The following is a 19,862-nucleotide window of genomic DNA, read 5'->3' as shown; positions in this document are numbered from 1 at the left end:
CATATACGCTACGCGACGCGCACAACTGCCTCGACGCGGCATGACTATATTACACTAGCGCGGCAGTCAATTACAAACAACTACAGGTTTTGACATTTTAACAGGTGCAGTTACCACAAGCGTTGAAACCATTGGATTCAAGATTAATCTTTGCACTGGCCGTGAATCCAAAATTATAGCAGCTTATTTTCCGAGCGGAACTAAAGGGTGACTTTTTAATTAGGAGAGACCTCAACTGAAGACACATAAATTATGGCTGCAGAGAAAACAGTAAGTGGGAAAACATCTTAAATACTTTTCTCTACTCTCTAGATCTAGATGGGCATCTAAGTACAGTTTTCGGTGACGGAAGCGGGAGAATACTGGGTTAGATTTTGGGGGTTTTGGTTTTTTTTTTGGGAGTAGGGTAGGTGAATGCGTTTACGCACAGAGTGTTGGACTCCCGCAACAGCACGCTGGCGGACTACCAACTAAACACCTCCCTGTCATCAGAGAACTAGCCTGGAACCGTTTGACACATTACTTCGGGCTAGCCCTCCCGCTCTCCCGGCTTTGGAAGCCTTCAAGTCAGGGAATTCCTTTCAACAACGGGAGGGGAGTGGAGGAAGGGAGTTGTTGTTAGTTCAGGGAACCCCTTACCGTCCGATCCCTCTGCCGGTCGAGTTCAATCTTCTTCGTAGTAAGAAGAGCCCGAACATAATGCGCAATACGATTCCAGCTGCCAACGCTCTTCAGCATCTCTCTGACAATGTTGTCTGGAGAGAGCTCCCCTGTGTCTGCATAAAGCTGCTGGCGGAGGCCGTCCCACCTCTCGCAAGAGAAAAAGGTGTGTTCAGCGTCATCCGCCACTCTATTGCAGAACACACAATCAGGAGATCGTGCCTTCCCAACCCTGGGTAAGGAAGTAATCAATCTCACCGTGCTTTCTGTTCAACCATGGGTTTAATTTGTCGATGAGCGCGCAGTCGACTTGGCCCTTGGCTCATTTTGCCAACAAAGTTGCCATACGCTAAGGGCGCGTTGACGTTCTTCACGGGCAACCACCTCTCTTAAATTTTCGCCCTTACGGCGATAGATAGCTTTGCGCTCCTTGGCAAGGAGGGCAACGGGGATCACTCCCGCAATCACCATCACAGCCGGTTCGGAGACGGTGCGATAAGCAGACGGCACTTGCAAAGCTCCCCGCCTCTGCACTTGAGCGAGGCGTTTACGATGCACCTCCTTGTCAAGGGCATCAGCCCATACCTCCGCACCATAGAAAAGGACGGACTGCGTTGCTCCCATGAGGAGACGTCTCCTAGTTGATATAGGGTCGCCGACATTCGCCATTAGCCGACTCAAGGCCGCGACTCCTGCTGCAGCCCTGTCCGCGGCTGCTTTGATTTGCTCGAAGAAGCTCATCTTCGAGTCGAGCATTAAACCAAGGTATTTAACCGTTGGTTTTGACTCTATAGTCAACTCGCCGATCGATATGGGACGCAAGGTCGGGATTCTTCTTCTGGTCAGGATGACTACTTCGGTTTTTTCCAGCGCAAGGTTGAAACCGTGAACAGTCATCCATCCGCTTACCCGTCGCATCAATATGCCAAGTCTGCTTTGCGCCTGTTCAACAGTGCGTCCAGCAACAAGTGCCGCAACATCGTCTGCATAACCGACCAGGCGCGACTCTTCAGGCATATCGAGTCTCAGCAGACTATCGTAGGAAGCGTTCCAGAGGTCCGGCCCTAGGATGGATCCCTGCGCTACTCCCGACGTGATTTCCATCCTCCTCTGGCCCTCTAGCGTCTCATAGAACAGGGAGCGGTCTTTCAGATAATCCCTCAATATCCGGAAGAGGTAGCTTGGCACGTGAAAGGAGTTCTCTAGTGTGCCTAGCATATCTGTCCATCTTACGGAACTGAAGGCATTTCTGACATCAAGCGTTACGAGGAGCACTATCCGTCGAGATCGGCGGCTGTGTGCCCCGGCTCGATCGAACGCATCTACGACCTCCATAACAGCATCCACTGTAGATTTCCCTGTTCTAAACCCAAACTGGCTTGCGGATAAGTCCCCGGCAGCACGGATCGCTTCAGCGAGTCTACCCCTGATGAGCTTCTCGAGCACTTTTCCGGCCGTGTCAAGCATACACAGCGGTCGGTATGCAGACGGGAGCTCCGGATCTCCTTTACCCTTACTGATTAACGCGAGTCTGGCCACTTTCCAGCGAGAAGGAAAAATGCCCTCCTTCAAGCACGCGTTGAACGCTTCGAGCAGCAATTCTGGCCGTTGGCGAAACACCAGTTTGTAAACTTCCGCCGGGATGCCATCAGGACCTGGCGCCTTCCTGTTTTTCATAGTGAGAACCGTTTCTTCGAGTTCTCCCATTGTGAAAAGGGGGCAATCCACGACGCTTTCCGCGCTGTTTACATCAAGCCGTACAGGGTGTCTGGGGAACAATGCCCGCACAATGCGGTCCATTTGGTCGGTGCTCAGTATGCAGGGCTTCCGCAGAGCCCCGATTTTCCGTTTGACAAGCTTATAGCCAAGTCCCCACGGGTCATCATTTACCTCATTAACAAGATTTTGCGAGCCGCGAGCTTTGCTTTTATTTATAGCGCTGCGGAGTCTCCTTTTTGCTGATCTATATTGTGCCTTTATGGCACATGCCTCCTCGTTGGCGTACAAACGTTGTGCCAAACGGCGGAGCTTATGACACTACTTCCGTAGGTCGGCAATTTCTGCCGTCCGCCAGTACATAGAAGGCTTGTCGCGCCTGGGGCCTCTCCGGGGCATGGAAGCCTCCCACGCCGTCGTTATCAGATTCATCACTAAATTTACGACGGTGTCAGCTGCGACACCACCACCCCCCAAAGTGCCCCCCAGCGCGGCCCTACCTGCTCCAAGAGCTTCGACGAACTTTCCGATGTTCACCCTCGCGACATTCCACACGCAGGGGGAACGTCGTGTTGGTGCTCGCCGGCAAGTAGCGTCAAACACTTCGAACGCAATGTACTGCTGTACTGTATCACTTGCCGAGAAGTCTTCTAGGACTCGCCACCCGTCTACCGATGATGCCAGAGATTCCGACGCAAAAGTGATGTCAGGAATGCTTCCTTCACAACCTGGGCGCCGAAACGTTGGCGTGGATCCGGTGTTTAAAACTACGAGCCCGGTTCTCGCCACCATTTCCAGAATCCGTTTCCCTCTGGAGCCTGATTGAGGCATGCCCCATTTAAGAGCTCTGGCATTAAAATCACTGTCAACCAGGATTCGTCCCTCCGTGCTCGAAACGGCGTCCTCCAGAGCATCAAGTCGACGCCGAAAGTCCGGAATCGACTTATTCGGCGTCAGGTAAACGCTAAAAAACGTTACCCCTAAAAACCGGATCCAGACAAATCCGTCCCTCCGGCCTTCGGCAAGAACATGAAGTCGAACGTCGTCCCGAACCCAGATGGCAGCGGTGCCCGATAAGTCGAGATACCATGAGGGCGGGTCTTTGTTTCAGTATTGCTCGCTAATCAGCACTAAATCAGCATTTACTTCCGCAGCAGATTTTAGGGGTTACCCACTGAACATGTTCAGTGGACCACCGCCGTAGGCACTCACCATGCTACTACCCGTGGCATGAATTTTGCGGATGTTACCGAAGAGGAAGCTCAACGAGCCATACGCAGGGCTGCCGAGTCGGTTCAAGGGGTTGCAAAGAACAACTCATTATCGACTCTCTAGTTGTAGGACAGGCAGTTAGAGGCCAAAGAAACCTCTTTAGTTGTTATATCAATTATGCCAAATCTTTCGACACCATCCCGCATACCTAGCTAATGGACATCCTGCGTCTGTATCGCATTACCCCCACATTAAATAAAATTTATGGCTACATTCATAGAAGGGTGGCACACCACGTTATCAGTGCGTTCATCTGAGGGTGTCAATTCGTTGAGTCCCCTTTGGTCTTGCATGGCACACAATTTCATGGTAACTGAATGATGCTAGAGGGCATGGTTTTGCAATAAAATACGGCCTACGTGCTAAGTGCAAGCTGACACACTTGATGTACTTAGATGATATCAAGTTCTATGCTGGTACTGACGGTTACCTTAGAAGTGTTGCCAATAGCAGACAGGTTAAGCCGTGATATTCGGATGGAATTTAGACTAGACAAGTGTCGAATCCAAGCCATACGCAAAGGCCATCTCATGCCGCATGCCCGATGTAACATTACTGTCCTCCACATCAAAATTATGATCGAGACAGACTTCTACAAGTACCTAGGAATTCTGCAGAGAAACCATGCTCGAATTGGTGATCTGAAAGATGCTCTGTTGTCCGAATTACTGCGACATATGAAGCTGGTACCCATCTGCCGTGGACGAAAATCAACCTGGAAAAGTCTAGCAACGGATACAGACTACTCTGTCCAAATTCTAAATGCATCATCCGAATTGTCTTTGGCAGCCATTTGTCGAATTGCATTTGTCGAACCAATGGCTGTGTGCTGGTGGGCTCTTTGCTGAGACGAAAAGATTCATGTGTGACATTCAAGACGGCGTGATCGCCACCCGAACGGGTGGAGAACTACTGGTACAGAATATGTAGTTCGGCGTTAGAGACGTTGGAAAATCTCATTTTTGGCTGCACTGTTATGGTACCGGTGCAATAATGCAAGCATAATGCTATATGTCAGATGATTCATTAAAACCTTGCAAAGGATGGGCTGATCACGAGAACATGTTCAGTTTAACGATATAAGTCGCAAGCAATTCTGAATAATTCTGCTTACAGCATGTATTGGGGCCGGCATATTCTAACTGACCGCCATATACACAAGAAACCTGACGTGCTTTTAGTTGACAAGACGGGTCGCTCCGCGTATATTATTGATGTTGCTATCCTCCATAATAGCGACAATGAACGTAAATACGTGGAGAATAAGGCGAGCTATGAGCGTTCGGTGCGGGTTGCAGTTCCCATAATATTGTCAGGTACAAGTATTGTACCCAAATCACTCATGGCTTCCCTTGATGTCCTGGGATTCTTGCACAGTCTGGTTCAAACCGTGCCGCCAAAATACACCGTTCAGTATGTGTGTTCAATGTGGCGGAAAGTTCTCGACGGATTCTTCCATTACCCTACAAGCGGCGGCCACCGCAACCAGAGCCCCTTTATATTTTAAGTAGGTAGGATCATTCGAACTTGGCACTTAGTACTAGTATTAGGTGAAATCCTGCTCCTGCGGAGATTGTACCAACTCCGAAAACATGATAGCTCTCTCATTATCAAGCTGGATCATACAAGCGGGAAAACTTTGAATATATGCATAGGCTCCAACGTAACGTAAATCTCTGATTGCGTGATTGACATTGAAAATTCGCAACGTCGATGTTGCTGACATTTTGAAGTAATCGTTATTTTATATTTTCAGAGTCAATGTGCGAAAGGACGAACTTTTTGTGGCTACGAAATCTTCTTCGAGCTCATTGTTCACTGAATGGCCAAAATTCGAAGCGGTTCCTATCCTATTCCTTTTTTGTCGGTTGCTCTACATAGGAAGCGCAGGTGTGCAAATTGTTTGCCCCTTTTCTTTGTGGGTCTGCCATTGTGGTTCAGTCCTTTTTTCATGGCTTCATGGCAGCTCCTTACCTAAAGAACCCACTGGAACAGTTTTTGCTGCTTTCCTCGTTTGCAGTTCCTCGTCAAGAAAGGAGGTAAAGGAGAAAATAAGAACTAGCAATAGCAACACTGTAGGTATTAATCTAGCAGGAATTTTTCCGATGTTTTCCAGGATCATGGGTACTAAACAGTACTTTTGCACTGACGACATATAAGACCTATTGACTGCTGGCAGTTATAAACTAGGTAAAATTTATTAAAGTGGGAGAGTGCGGGGAGAGTGAATTGAGGATGCAAAATTTTTTTTTCATAAAATGTGCCCATGTGGGGTAACAAATGAAGGGGCTTAATTAGTACCTTTCGAAACTGGTTCCATATTTGATATCGGGTGAAACATAGGGGAGTGAGGGCTCAAAATATGATCATCAAAAAAGGTAACCGGTCTCGGTGTCTACCTTCATCTATCAATCCGAAAAGTCTGAAATATTCCACAGTGGCGCATCAATGCGAAATCTAGGCTTCAAAATACATCCAGCCCCGATATCTGCACAAATAAAGTTAACGGTAGTATATTTCCACATTTTAGAAATTTACCCGGCAACCCCCCTTATGTCCATCCTAGAAGTACAAAATTTGGCACGGGTATAAGGGATAACGGTGGTCAGACGGTAGTATAGGTCCCAGAGTGAAACGTGGATTGGTACCCACAATGGGGCATACAACCTGGGAAACGCCTGCTGAACCAACACCAACAGCTCTACCACCACACCCTATCTCCACCTCCACGTGGTGACCGCTGGGAGCTCTTTCTTAACGAAAAGCTGCAGACGGAGAAGGATGAAGGCGAGTCTCCCGCGCCTAAAAATTAGACAAATTGTACCAACTGGTCCTCCAGGTTTGGAGGTTGGGTAGGGCTAACAACCCTACATGGAAAACAACTTGTTACGAAGCCAGAACAGGAGCCTCGGACTGGACGGATTACACAACGACGAACCCGGTATCGACAACGGAATAACGATTTGCGCATTTTCTCATGGAACGTGCGCTCCCTATAGAGAGATGCAGCTGCCAAAGAGCTAGCCGATACCCTGTCCCAATATAGGGCTGATGTAACAGCGTTGCAGGAGATGAGTTGGACAGGGACCGGTTTCCTGAAGAAGAGTCACTGCATCATATATTATGGCGGCCACTCAGTAAACCCTGTGCTCGGAGTAAGTTCCTTAGTGAGCCAAAAAATAAAACCTGCTGTTACCAGCTTTGAAAATATAAGCGAAAGGCAATGCACTCTGCGCTTGCAAGGCAAATTTAGAAATATAAGCCTCATTAACGTTCACGCCCCTTCAGGGGAGACTGTAGCGTCGGAGGAGGATACCTTCTACAAGAAGTAGAACGAATCGATATCAAAATCATACTTGGAGATTTTAACGGCCAACTAGGGACGGAGCCCGTATTCACCCGCCCGTAGTCACACGAAATGGTTGTTGGAAGTACCTGGTTTGCGTGGAAAGGGGTTCACAAACAAACTTGGGCCTATCCAGACGGGACAACTTTCAACCAAATTGACCACGTGTTGATCGAACTCTGCCACCTCTCAGTCTTAATGAATGTCAAAACATATAGGCGTGCCAATATAGACTCGGATCACTATCTCGTTGGCACGGTGCTCCGAGCTCGAATCAGATGAGAGTTAACACTGAAGCCATCCACAACACAAGCATCAACAAATGATCTCCACAATCACCTGAAGAAGGATATCATAAATACAACCACAAACATGCTTGCCACCAAGCACAGAAAGAGTCGGAACGGCTGGTTTGACGATAAATGTAAGCCAACAACAGAACGGAAGAATGCTGCATACTGAGTAATGTTGCATTCTCAAAGGGCGGGGGCACACGCGGAGACTTACCACGAGCTCCGGCTAGCGGAGAACCACCAATTCTGTGAACTCGAATAGTACAGGGAGCAACCGCACCAGGCGCGGCAGTTTCACCAACAAGTCAGTAGGATGAAGCCTCTCACGCCTTGATGCTCATGCTGCCGAGACAAAGAGGGAAATCTGATGTTCGACAGAGTGGGTATATTGGGGCGATGGGTTGAGTACTTTGATGAACTTCTAAAAAATCAGTACATCGGCCAACTGAAGACGACGGACAAATACTGCCACCAAATGGTTCATCAACTTATGTTCAAGGTAAAGGATAGCGAATCAATGTCTGACTGTTCGCAAAGAGGCATTATCTGTCTCATACATAAAAAGGGAGATATCACACACTGCAGCAGTTATAGAGATATCACGTTCCTGAGTACCATCTATAAGATATTCTCTGCTATCATACTACGCCGGATAGACCTACACGCCAGAACATCATTGGCTCATACCAGAGAGACTTCGCTCCAGGCAATTCAGCAACAGATCAGATTTTCTCTTTGCGGCAGGCGATGGAGAAACTGTTGGAATATGGACATCAGTTGCACCATCTTTTCATCGACCTTAAAGCCGCCTATGATCGCATAGCCAGGGTAGAACTGTACACGGTCATGAGAGAATTCGGTATTCCGACGAAATTAACAAGGCTGACTAGGCTAACCCTGACCAATGTGCGAGGCCAGATAAAAGCAGCAGGATTACTCTCAAGACCATTCAACATTAACAACGGTCTACGACAAGGGGATGCCCTATCATGCGTCCTCTTCAACCTGGCCCTGGAGAAAGTGATTCACTATACCGATGTAAATGCTAGAGGCACCATCCTCTTCAAGTCCACCCTACTACTGGCCTACCCTGGCGATATTGAAATCATGGGAAGAACAACCCGAGATGTACAGTCTACCTTCATCCAGATCGAGTAGGTGGCGCTACACATTAATGAAGGTAAGACTAAGTACATGGTGGCAACGTTAGCGCCAGCGAACGAACAACACTGAATCGCACTGGTCAAATGAAAACTATGAAGATAGGAGACTACAACTTTGAGACGGTTGATAATTTTTCCTATCTAGGGTCGAAAATCTCAACCCATAATAGCTATGATGATGAAATCCGCGCACGGTTGTTGGCAGCCAACAGAGCCTATTTCGGTTTACAGAAACTGTTCCGCTCGTAATGTCTCACCGTAGGGTCAAAGCTCTTACTGTGCAAGACAATGATCTTGCCCGTCCTCATGTATTCCTTGGAGACTTGGGTTCTTAGCAAAAAAAGGCTGCAAACTCTTGGCCGCATTCGAAAGAAGAATCCTCCGAAGAATTTTTGGCCTCCTACACGAGGATGAACGATTCCGTAGCCTACATAACGACGAGATCTATGAGTAATACCACGACGGTCAGATTGTGGATAAAATCCGGCTCAAAAGGTTACGGTGACGGTCGCTTAATCCGTATGGATGAGGATGATCCAGCCCGGAAAGTCTATAAGAGCAATGTCTATGGTAGAAAACGAAGACCAGACAGACCCTACCTGAGATGGAGCGATGGTGTAGGTCAGGACGCCAGACAGCTTTTAGGGATATCGAATTGGTGGAACTCAGCGCAAAACCGGGATGTCTGGAGTTCCTTATTAAGCCAGCCCGTACCGGATACCGGTTGTTACGCCGTTGATGATGATGAATGTAAGTATCCAGCAACTGCTGCCCGAAACCCAGCCTATCAACACGTGAAACTACTTGATTGTTGATTCCGAAATGATGTTGTAATTCACCATTCCAACCCGAACGGTAATTCCCCTGCTACACTTCGTGTAGGGGGGAGCCTACTATTTCTTCCTTCGCGAACAGAAGACCTGCATTTTTCAGCTACCCTTTTTAAGCAGTGATTTCTTTGGAGGAATACTTGTTTATATCCCCGAAATATCATTCAATTAAAATCACCGGTATCCATTCGGCTTAACGCATCATCATGACTTCTCTAGTAACTTGTTCGTTGAGGATATCATTATACATGGTGAAGCACAATACAGAGCCTGGACAATGTGTTCATGTTAGATAACTATCAATAAGCACAGCCAGATTTTTCTTATATTATTGGCTGACTTGGACGCATTTTGAACGTCAAGGGTAATCACTTGCAATTACTGTCCCTTTTGTGTATTGCATTCTCAAATAACCCAATCAAATAAATCAATTTAATGGCGTCGGCAGTTAATCTGACTATGAAAAACGAATTGTTGGTCTGATAAGCCCCTCAGAGTCTCTACAATAGGGAACAATCTGTGAAAATATTTCCTCCATAGTGCTCAATAGACATTTTGAATTCGTCAGTAAACTTCCTCATTTTGTGCATTAAAATCGGCAATGATTTTTAATTTTCACCTTTTTGCCTCTGAAGCCAACCTCTACAGTATGTTTGTGGATTCAGCCGATGCAAAGCTAGCTACGGGCCATTTCATGTATTACACCTGCCAGTTTGGCTGCTTACACAGTCTTGCCAGGGTTTTTCTTGTCATTTGCTTATTGTGGCTAATCTCAATTTCTTCAGTGGTCTGCGAGAGGAATTCTTGAATAACCCTAGAGTGATTGATGTTGATTGGTGATTGGATGTCTGGAATTCAGACTTTCCTTCTATCGAATAGTATGCATTTGGCCACATTCTATAACCGTTTAAGGCTTTTCTCCACTCCTTCTATATTGATCAGGTTCATCAGCAGAACTTGTACATAGTCTCGTCAGATATGCATATAAGAGTGATTCAGCATCACTTTGAAGACATCAGCTCTTTAAGGCGACAGAGCAACCATCCAATCCTCTTCTGGTAGTCGGATGGTTACCATCTGTGTGCTACTATACGCCATTCCAACACTTACAATAGATGCTTCCTTTAAATATTCTTGCTCTTACAAGTGATCCCGTCTAGCTTCTGCCGCTTTGTTATCTTTCTTCCCGACGCAGCGTACGTGACCGCGCTTATCTCGTCTCCACTGTCTGGCAGAATACGTGCTCTGGGTCCTCTGAGAGTCCATCGCAGTTTGGACAATCAAGTGAGGTATCCAGTTTAACCCTATACATCTACTGGCGATATCCAGGCATTGCCCATTGAGCAACTGGGTAAGATTATAATTAATATCTACTCTTTGATGGCAGTCCTATGTGCCCACTGACCCTTTTGCCAGCGTCCCCAACACTCTTGCCACTTACCTCTCCCTCTCGGTGTTTCTCCTGTGCGACAAAGAAGATATAGGCTTCGCAATGTATATGTTCGTCATCTCATCTGCCAAAATGTCAATTGCCATCAATTCCAAGATGGCGAATGCTGCACCATCTGAGACAGTCCTAAAGTCATAACAGACCAAACCTTAACAGCATCAATTTCTTCTCGTGAGTATAACTCAACATCTTTGAGATGTTTCGCGACCATAACATAACTAGCCACCATAGTTTCCTCCCTGTCCGGAGGATTGTGAACATCGTTGTACATGATGTTCCACAACAGTGGGCTCAGTACTCCTGGACTCCGTCGTCAGCAACCACGTAATATTTGCTGGTACTGCCCTTTGCATGAATTGCACCTTCGGCCAAGCCAGTCCCCAATTTGATGGCATCAATAGTTGATCTGGCTTTACGGAACCCGTACTGTCGATCTAAAATGCTTGCTCTCGACAACTGTTCAGAAGACATATAGATCTATAGGAAGACAATTCACGTGTAGGTTACCCAGCTCGTCGCTTCCACGTTGTAGAAAATATCCCCTCGAACATGCATGCTTCGAGCAGCTCAGCGAACGTATCTAGTCTAGATTTCACGCCGAGCTGAACGCCCTTATTCGATACTCCATCCAGGTCCGGTACTTTACTGTTCCCTCTTATACCGCAAACCTCCAGTAGCTCCTCTCTGGTGACTGCTGCAATCGCCATCATATAACAATAGTTGCCGTTGCTCTTCTCTTACTGGAAGAATAACCTAATGATGATTTTCAACAAAACGGTAGCGCACTCCACGAGTTTATGTCCGCCTCTGAGCAGAGCATTTTATCAGATGGAGAGCTCTCCCTTTAGAGGCGCCCGCTTATTAAGTTGCTCTAACTAAACTTCTATTAAGGTCTGCTCATCCAAAGTTCTTGCAGACCAGCTTGACATCTTTCTCGGTTTCGGGCATGATGGTTTACTGCCCTGTGGTTCTCCCGTAGTTCAAAGAAGATTTCCTGGTGATCGCTGTGAGTATAGTCCTCTCTGACGCACCAGGATATACCACGTACCAGTGCAGGGTAGACGAAGATCAGGTCTACGATTGAAGCAAACTCTTCCTTCCGAAAAGTGTTTACATCACCATCCATCTCCGATTCGTAGGTGGTCTGCTCCAGCAAATCTAAGCGATTGAGATTTAGATGAATAAACCGCATTTTCTCATTGGAGTAAACGCCTTCCTGGATTCCGGGCATTTACCACTTCCGGTAATATTCTGGCTATCCCGTCCACTTTTCCTTCGAATAATCGGCATTTAGGGTCCTTATTGCACTCCCCGGCCACATGGCCTTTCACCCCACACCTTCTGCATTGATTGTATTGATGCTGGGACGCATGGTGTTCAAACATGAGGCCTTTAGAACGCGAGATTTGTTCTCTCGAACTGCAGAATGCCCATCCAGTCCGAACTTTTCTGGCCGCCAACAACTTCCTCGCTGCCTCCTCTGGTAATCGTATTTTGACTGTTTGAGTACTGCTATAGGCTCTTCTCAAACTGACTCCTCCGCAAATTGTTATAACGTGCAGCATCCTTTCAAGGCAGTGCGAATTTCTCTTCTTCTTCGTCTTTTTGTCCTTCCGTCACACCGTATATCTCAGAACTGGTTACTCCTATTGATATAAAATTTGGTAGAAAGATGGAATCTGTGAAGCTCCTCGCATGCAATGAGTAACATAGTGCAAAGGTAATAGTATATTATCATATGCATTATAAGTATTATATATTTTTTAGAAACTGACTAGCAACCCCCCTTGAGTTTTCCCTAGAATCAAGTACAAGTGAAAAAATGCTGATTCAAAAATGCTTATGAAAGAAATACACAAAACCTTTCGCACCTGAAGCGTTTAGTTTGCCGACTTATTTTACTTGTCTGCAGAAGCCTTCAGGTTTGCTCCCGCCAGTCCATTTAAGCTTGGTTCCTCAGGATTATCGAGGCCGTCCACCAATAAGTTTTGTAGATCAGGTTCAGCTTGCACTTTTCTTAGTATATCTGCATAGATGCTAGAAATGATAACCGTTTCTGGGCGAATCCTCATTTTCTTTTTCTTTTTTTTTTCTTTTTTTAGACGTCCAACCAAGTTCTTTCCGATTGGACATCGGCTACCTTACAGACGTTAGTAGTTCCGTCACTATTTTCCCATCCATCAAAGTTTTAGTCCCCTTCTTTAAAGTAGGCGACACCGTTTGTTGTATTTTGGGAATCTATTGGTTGCCCAGGTGTCCCTACTTCTTTTCAGATCCCCTTTTATTTCTCCGGATATCTGTGGGTATACAATCGAATTTACTATCGAAGGAGTATTTTTAGAGCTTTAGGCCTTTCTACCCCACGATGACCTCCCCTCCTGTTTACATTTTGGGATGTTTAGAGATCTCTTTTGACTCACGGCTTCTACCACTCTAGATATTGTAGAAGCCTCATAATTGCAGAGCTTCCCCTAAATTCAACTTTCGATAATGCGGAGGCCCCTATAGAGATGAGTCTTGTATAACGACACCACGCCCTTAAATTACGCCAGTGAGAAGTGCGAACGGCTCATAAACCCCCTCGCTATAAAGCATGATGCATGATTGCAAACCTCGACTTCGCACGTGGAGCTGCAAAACTCTGGACCCTAATGCCGAATGTACTATATGTAGAACAAAGTACAGAGTCTGCAATGAACGTTGACTTTTAGATTGGACCTATGCATCTAAATAGCGAGTACACAGAGAAAAGTAGTTGGAGCATTACATTCAAAGTCGCTTTCCGAAAAATCTCCCAAAGGAAAAATCTTAAAAGAATTATGAAAATTTCTTTGTATGACATTCAGCGGTTCTCACGTCTGCTCAAATAAAGTCAGTAATAGAATATTTACATAATTCCAAACTACTTGGCCACCCCTCTTAAAGGTTATATGAGGCATAATATTGGAGAGTTGGTCGAAATCCAACTGTTGATAAAAAGGTAAAGACTGTTCCATGAATTTCCTGCACCATCATAAGTAACATGTATGTATCACGATATCAGATTACTTAAAAATATTCAGGGGGTGTAAAAACCGAAAGAATCGGGATGGTGACGTAATAAAATATTAATAAACAAAGATATACAAAAGAAATTCACAAATGTGGGCCTTTATAGAAAAGTCTGAAACGGTTTTCTATTAACATGATTATTTTATTTTTGTCTATGTATCTGGCTTAAGCTAACATACACATATAACATATTATAAATTGTTATAAATTTATAGTGACATTCTCGTATCAAAACCAATCCCATCTGAACAGGCACGTTCTGCACAAACCTCTGTTTCCATTTTTCGACCGAAACAAGGTCTACCGCCATCTCTTGGTGAGGGATTCGTACAAGATCGTTGACGAACTTTCCATCCATTGCCACAGGATACGCTACAACTACCCCATTCCGACCATGCTGACCATCCCCCATCAACTGGAGTTCCCTCAGTGATGTGTGATATTCCTGGGGAAACTGTTGAAAAGAAGCCTTATTAAAAGACATTTATTTATTATGTATACGAGCATTAAGCATACTTGGACAATCTTCATGTCTACATGGTTCCCGTTCAGTAGAAGTACCCATGCATCTTTTCCCTCCAAATTGGGGAGGTGGATTATTACACGTTCGTTCACGTGTCCTGATTCCTACGCCGCAAGATACCGAGCAAGCACTCCAGCTACTCCAGGATGACCTGTGGTTTATGTTAGGCGTTTAAAGTGTTGAATTCGTATATAATATAGTATTAATTATTACCATCCTCCATCGATACGACACGGTTCAATACTGCACTCCGTTTCTTCTTTTACTGCACCTAAACATAATTGTCCGCCCATTGATGGCGGGGGTGAATTGCAAGTCCTGGTTTTCTGCCTCATCGGCTTCGGTTCCAACGTGGAATCCCAGCATTTTGCTGGACAATACGACCAGTCCGACCAGTCACCCCAACCACCACTTACCTGAAAGAAAGTCGGATATTTTATTGAGATATGTAATTGTGTGGCTCCGAAAATTTATGGTGTATGGCTTCGTCAATATGAGACATGTAATGTTTGTATATAGAGAGACAGATAAAAAGAGATAATAACTAAAATAATCCTGGAGCACATCAAGAAACATTCCAAAAACTTTATCGACAGAGAGCAGGCCCGTTTCCGCTCTGAATAGTCACATTAACTGCTCTTTGCCAATTCAGAGAAAGCTTTTGACAGCATGAACAAGGGGTTTATCTGGAGTAGAGTTCGCCAGACTTACATCTTGTCACCGACATTATTTTTTCCTTGACGTTTTTCATGCTGCATTGGTCGGAATATATAAAAGGCTTCAATGAACCATGAAATCTCTCCCCAAATACCATGAATATGATGACATCAGCTTGCTCTCTCATCGGATCATAAACCTTGGCCAAGTCGCTCAAAATTTGGAGAAGAAGGCAAGTAGAACTAACCCTTAAGAGAAACGCTGACAAAAGCAAGGTTTTCAGTATGGGGGTCTTCAATACTAGACAGGGCATTGAGGGCGCTAATCAGTTTGTATATCTCGGAAACGTCGTTTTTGGCAACGCAGCGCGATAGATCGGCCATTGCTGCTTTGACTGAAATCTGGAAATGCAATTGGCTCGACAATGAATTGAGGCTGTTCCTTGCAATGATCATGACCAACTGCTGATCAACTTAGTAGAAGAGTTGTCACTATGATTTTGGTATGGTTCCTGGGAAGAAATATCCATGAAAGGCAAATCTTCAATAAAACATTGTCGTATTGAAAGAATAGATATTGAGCGTCTTCAAAATATGCCCGTGTTAACATCAATCACGTCTTCGGAACATAGACAATGAGGTGAAAATATTCTAGCAGGGAGAAGCTGGGAAGCCAGGCTGTTATAGAAAAGCTAATAATCGACCTACCGTGAACAGTAAAATTTCTCTGAGGTTACTATATTAGACTTCAGAAAGAAAACAGTCTTTATCGGTACAAGTAAGAAATGGTATCCGGGCTATTTAAAAAAGACCTGTAACCTGAAGAGACCTTAGCCTTTAATGGTAGAACTGAAGAAGAGAGAGGGAACGGAGATCGGCAATAAGATAAGGACGTTTGTAAAGCCAGGAGGCCAGATGCTAGCTAGGCCGGCATGGTCAAGGGTATTGGGCCGTTTACTCCACCCAGATTATTCTAGAAGAATACTCATTCGTGAGGAGTAGGAAAAAATCGGAAACCAAAGTGCCAGCAGAGGGTTTCATCTGTGGTAAAATAAGCGGGCTCAACTTGTATAGTTGCCACACGAGACTCAATTGGACAATAGATGAGCTCCAGACAGTGGTAGCAGCATCTGCGGAAATAAGAATTGCGAACAACGATCATAAAAGCGAGGTGATGGTGGGCTAGCGAAGAATTTACGTAATGCTATCATCAGGCGGTAATATTCGAAATCGGAGGATACAAAAATGAACAGAACCTTCAGCTGATATATCCAAAAACGGAAGGTTAACTTTTTCGACAAAGATGTGTTTCACTTGATGATGAATTCCGACAGTATCAATCAAAAATCAGCAGAAGAACTAATTGAGGTGGTTGTTAACGTCTGCGATGCACCAATGGCGAGAGGAGAATTCAACAGAAGAGACTCGCCTTGCAATTGGTGGAACGAAGAATTAATGGATTAGAGGGCAAAATGCATGCATGCGTGTCCAAAGAATCGGAGGAAAACTGGACTTCCTCGGAAAACTGTCTACATTTAGACAATTGGAAAGAAAGGAAGAGACCACAGTAAAAATAGATTCAAAAACCTCTGACGTGAATCCCTGCGGCACAATCTATAGAGTGGTCCCCTTAAAATTAAAGGGAACAAGACACAGCAGTGGTCAAAGGGTAGTATAGGTCCCGGGGCGAAACGTGGATTGGTACCCACGATGGAGCATAAAACCTGGGAAATGCCTGCTGAACCAACACCAACAGCTCTACTACCAAACCCTATCTCCACCTCCACGTGGTGACCGCTGGGAGCTCTTTCTTGACGAAAAGCTGCAGACGGAGAAGGATGAAGGCGAGTCTCCCGCGCCTAAAAACGGGACAAATTGTACCAACTGGTCCTCCAGGTTGGGGGTTGGGTAGGGCTGACAACCCTACACGGAAAACAACCGTTACGAAGCCACAACAGGAGCCTCGGATAGGATGGATATCAAAACGACGGACCCGGCAACGACAAAGGAACAACGATTTGCGCATTTTCTCATGGAACGTGCGCTCCCTGTACAGAGATGAAGCTGATAAGCAGCTAGCCGATACCCTGTCCCAATATAGGGCTGATGTAACAGCGTTGCAAGAGATGCGATGGACAGGGACCGGTTTCCTAGAGAAGAGCCACTACACCATATATTATAGCGGCCATCCAGTAAACCATGTGCTCGGAGTAGGTTTCTTAGTCAGCCAAAAAATGAAACCTGCTGTTATCGGCTTTGAAAGTATAAGCGAACGGCTATGCACTCTGCGCTTGCGAGGCAAGTTTAGAAATATAAGCCTCATAAACGTTCACGCCCCTACAGAGGAGACTGCAGAGTCGGAGAAGGATACCTTCTACGAGGCAGTAGAAAGAACCCTCGAAGCCTGTCCCAGATATGATATCAAAATCATACTTGGGGATTTTAACAGCCAAGTAGGGAAGGAGCCCGTATTCAGGCGATACGTTGGCTCCCATAGCTTACACGAAAAAACAAATGATAACGGACTGCGGACTATTCAATTAGCAGGGTCACACGAAATGGTTGTTGGAAGTACCTGGTTTGCGCGGAAAGCGGTCCACAAACATACATGGGCCTCTCCAGACGGGACCACTTTCAACCAAATTGACCACGTGTTGATCGAACGCCGCCACCTCTCAGCCTTGATGAATGTCAGAACATATAGGGGGGCCAATATAGACTCGGATCACTATCTCGTTGGCATGGTGCTCCGAGCTCGAATAACAATACCACCTAGAATCCCCTCTGACAATCAGGTGAGAGTGAACACTGAAGCCATCCACAACACAACCCTCCGCGACACCTATAAGAGGGAAATGGATGCCGCAATAACCGCAGTCAATAGAGGACCTGGAGATGAAACATCAACTAATGATCTTCACAACCACCTGAAGAAGGTTATCATGGATACGGCCACAAATATACTTGGCCCCAGCCGCAAAAGGAGTCGGAACGGCTGGTTTGACGATGAATGTAAGCTAGCAACGGAACGTAAGAATGCCGCATACCGAGTAATGTTGCATTCTCAAAGAACGCGGGCACGCGCAGAGACTTATCACGAACTCCGTCGAGCGGAGAAGCGACTTCACAGACGGAAAAAGGAAGCCTGGGAGAACCAACAAGTCTGTGAACTAGAAAAGTACAGGGAGCAACCGCACCAGGCGCGGAAGTTTTACCAACAAGTCAGCAGGATGAAGCCTTATACACCTCGATGCTCATCCTGCCGAGACAAAGAGGGAAATCTGATTTCCGACAGAATGGGCATATTAGAGCGATGGGTTGAGTACTTTGATGAGCTACTGAACAACCAGAACATCGGCGAGTTGGAGGTCCCGCCAACTGAAGACGACGGACAAATACTGCCACCACCAAGTTTAGGAGAAACAGTCCGTGCAATTCATCGGCTAAAAAAATCATAAGTCGCCAGGAGCCGATGGAATTACAGCCGAATTGGTTAAATATGGAGGCGACCAGTTACACCAAGTGGTTCATCAACTTGTGCTCAAGGTATGGGACAGCGAATCAATGCCTGACGATTGGCAGCGAGGCATAATCTGTCTCATACATAAAAAGGGAGATATCACACAGTGCAGCAATTATAGAGGTATCACGTTGCTGAGTACCATCTATAAGATATTCTCCACTATCTTGCTAGGCCGGATAGCCCCATACGCCCAGAACATCATTGGCCCATACCAAAGAGGCTTCACTCCAGGCAAATCAGCAACAGATCAGATTTTCTCTCTGCGGCAAGCGATGGAAAAACTGTTGGAATATGGACAACAGTTGCACCATCTGTTCATCGACTTTAAAGCCGCCTATGATAGCATAGCCAGGGTAAAACTGTACACGGCCATGAGGGAATTCGGTATCCCGACGAAATTAATAAGACTGACTAGGCTGACCCTGACCAATGTGCGAGGCCAGATAAAAGCAGCAGGATCACTCTCAAGACCATTTGACATCAACAACGGTCTACGACAAGGGGATGCGCTATCATGCGTCCTCTTTAACCTGGCCCTCGAGAAGGTGATCCGTGATGCTGAGGTGAATGCAAGAGGTACGATCCTCTTCAAGTCCACCCAACTACTGGCCTATGCTGACGATATCGACATCATGGGAAGAACCACCCGAGACGTTCAAACTGCCTTCATCCAGATCGAGCAGGCGGCGCGAGATCTTGGGCTGCACATCAATGAAGGCAAGACAAAATACATGGTGGCAACGTCAGCACCGAAGACGAATCAACCAACAACATCAAACCGCACTGGTCAAACACAAGCACGAACAAGAATAAGGATAGGGGAATACAACTTTGAGACCGTTGACAATTTCTCCTATCTAGGGTCGAAAATCACAACCGATAACAACTACGATGATGAAATCCGCGCACGGTTGTTGTCAGCCAACAGAGCCTATTTCAGCTTACAAAGACTGTTCCGCTCGAAACGTCTCACCATAGGGTCAAAGCTCTTACTGTACAAGACTATGATCTTGCCAGTCCTCATGTATTCCTCGGAAACTTGGGTTCTTAGCAAGAAAAATTGCGAACTCTTGGCCGCGTTCGAGAGAAGAATCCTCCGAAGAATTTTTGGCCCCCTACATGAGGATGGACGATTCCGTAGCCTACACAATGACGAAATCTATGAGCGATACCATGACCGTCCGGTTGTGGATAAAATCCGGCTCAATAGGTTACGGTGGGCGGGTCACTTAATCCGTATGGATGAAGATGATCCCACCCGGAAAGTCTATAAGGGCAATATCTATGGTAGGAAAAGAAGACGAGGCAGACCCTGCCTAAGATGGAGCGATGGCGTGGGCCAGGACGCCAGACAGCTTTTAGGGATATCGAATTGGTGG

At 46.0% G+C, this 19,862-nt stretch overlaps 1 protein-coding gene across 2 annotated transcripts in view; it reads right to left on the bottom strand.

Annotated features, from left to right (window-relative positions):
* Positions 1–13,908: 13,908 nt before the first annotated feature.
* Positions 13,909–19,862, bottom strand: part of LOC119649241 (hemicentin-1-like) — a 101,391-nt gene continuing 95,437 nt past the window's right edge. For both annotated transcript variants that reach the window (XM_038051306.1, XM_038051307.1), the window contains 3 exons: positions 14,518–14,720; positions 14,298–14,455; positions 13,909–14,235 (listed from right to left, as the gene is read on the bottom strand). In XM_038051306.1, coding sequence (XP_037907234.1) covers positions 13,991–14,235; positions 14,298–14,455; positions 14,518–14,720 — 606 coding nt within the window. In that variant the 3' untranslated portion in view covers positions 13,909–13,990. The remainder of the gene's footprint in view (positions 14,236–14,297; positions 14,456–14,517; positions 14,721–19,862) is intronic.

Source organism: Hermetia illucens, chromosome 2 (assembly GCF_905115235.1).
Source record: "Hermetia illucens chromosome 2, iHerIll2.2.curated.20191125, whole genome shotgun sequence".
In the NCBI taxonomy this organism is placed as follows: domain Eukaryota; kingdom Metazoa; phylum Arthropoda; class Insecta; order Diptera; family Stratiomyidae; genus Hermetia; species Hermetia illucens.
The sequence above is the reverse complement of the archived record's forward strand: the minus strand, read 5'-3'. Positions and strand labels throughout refer to the sequence as shown.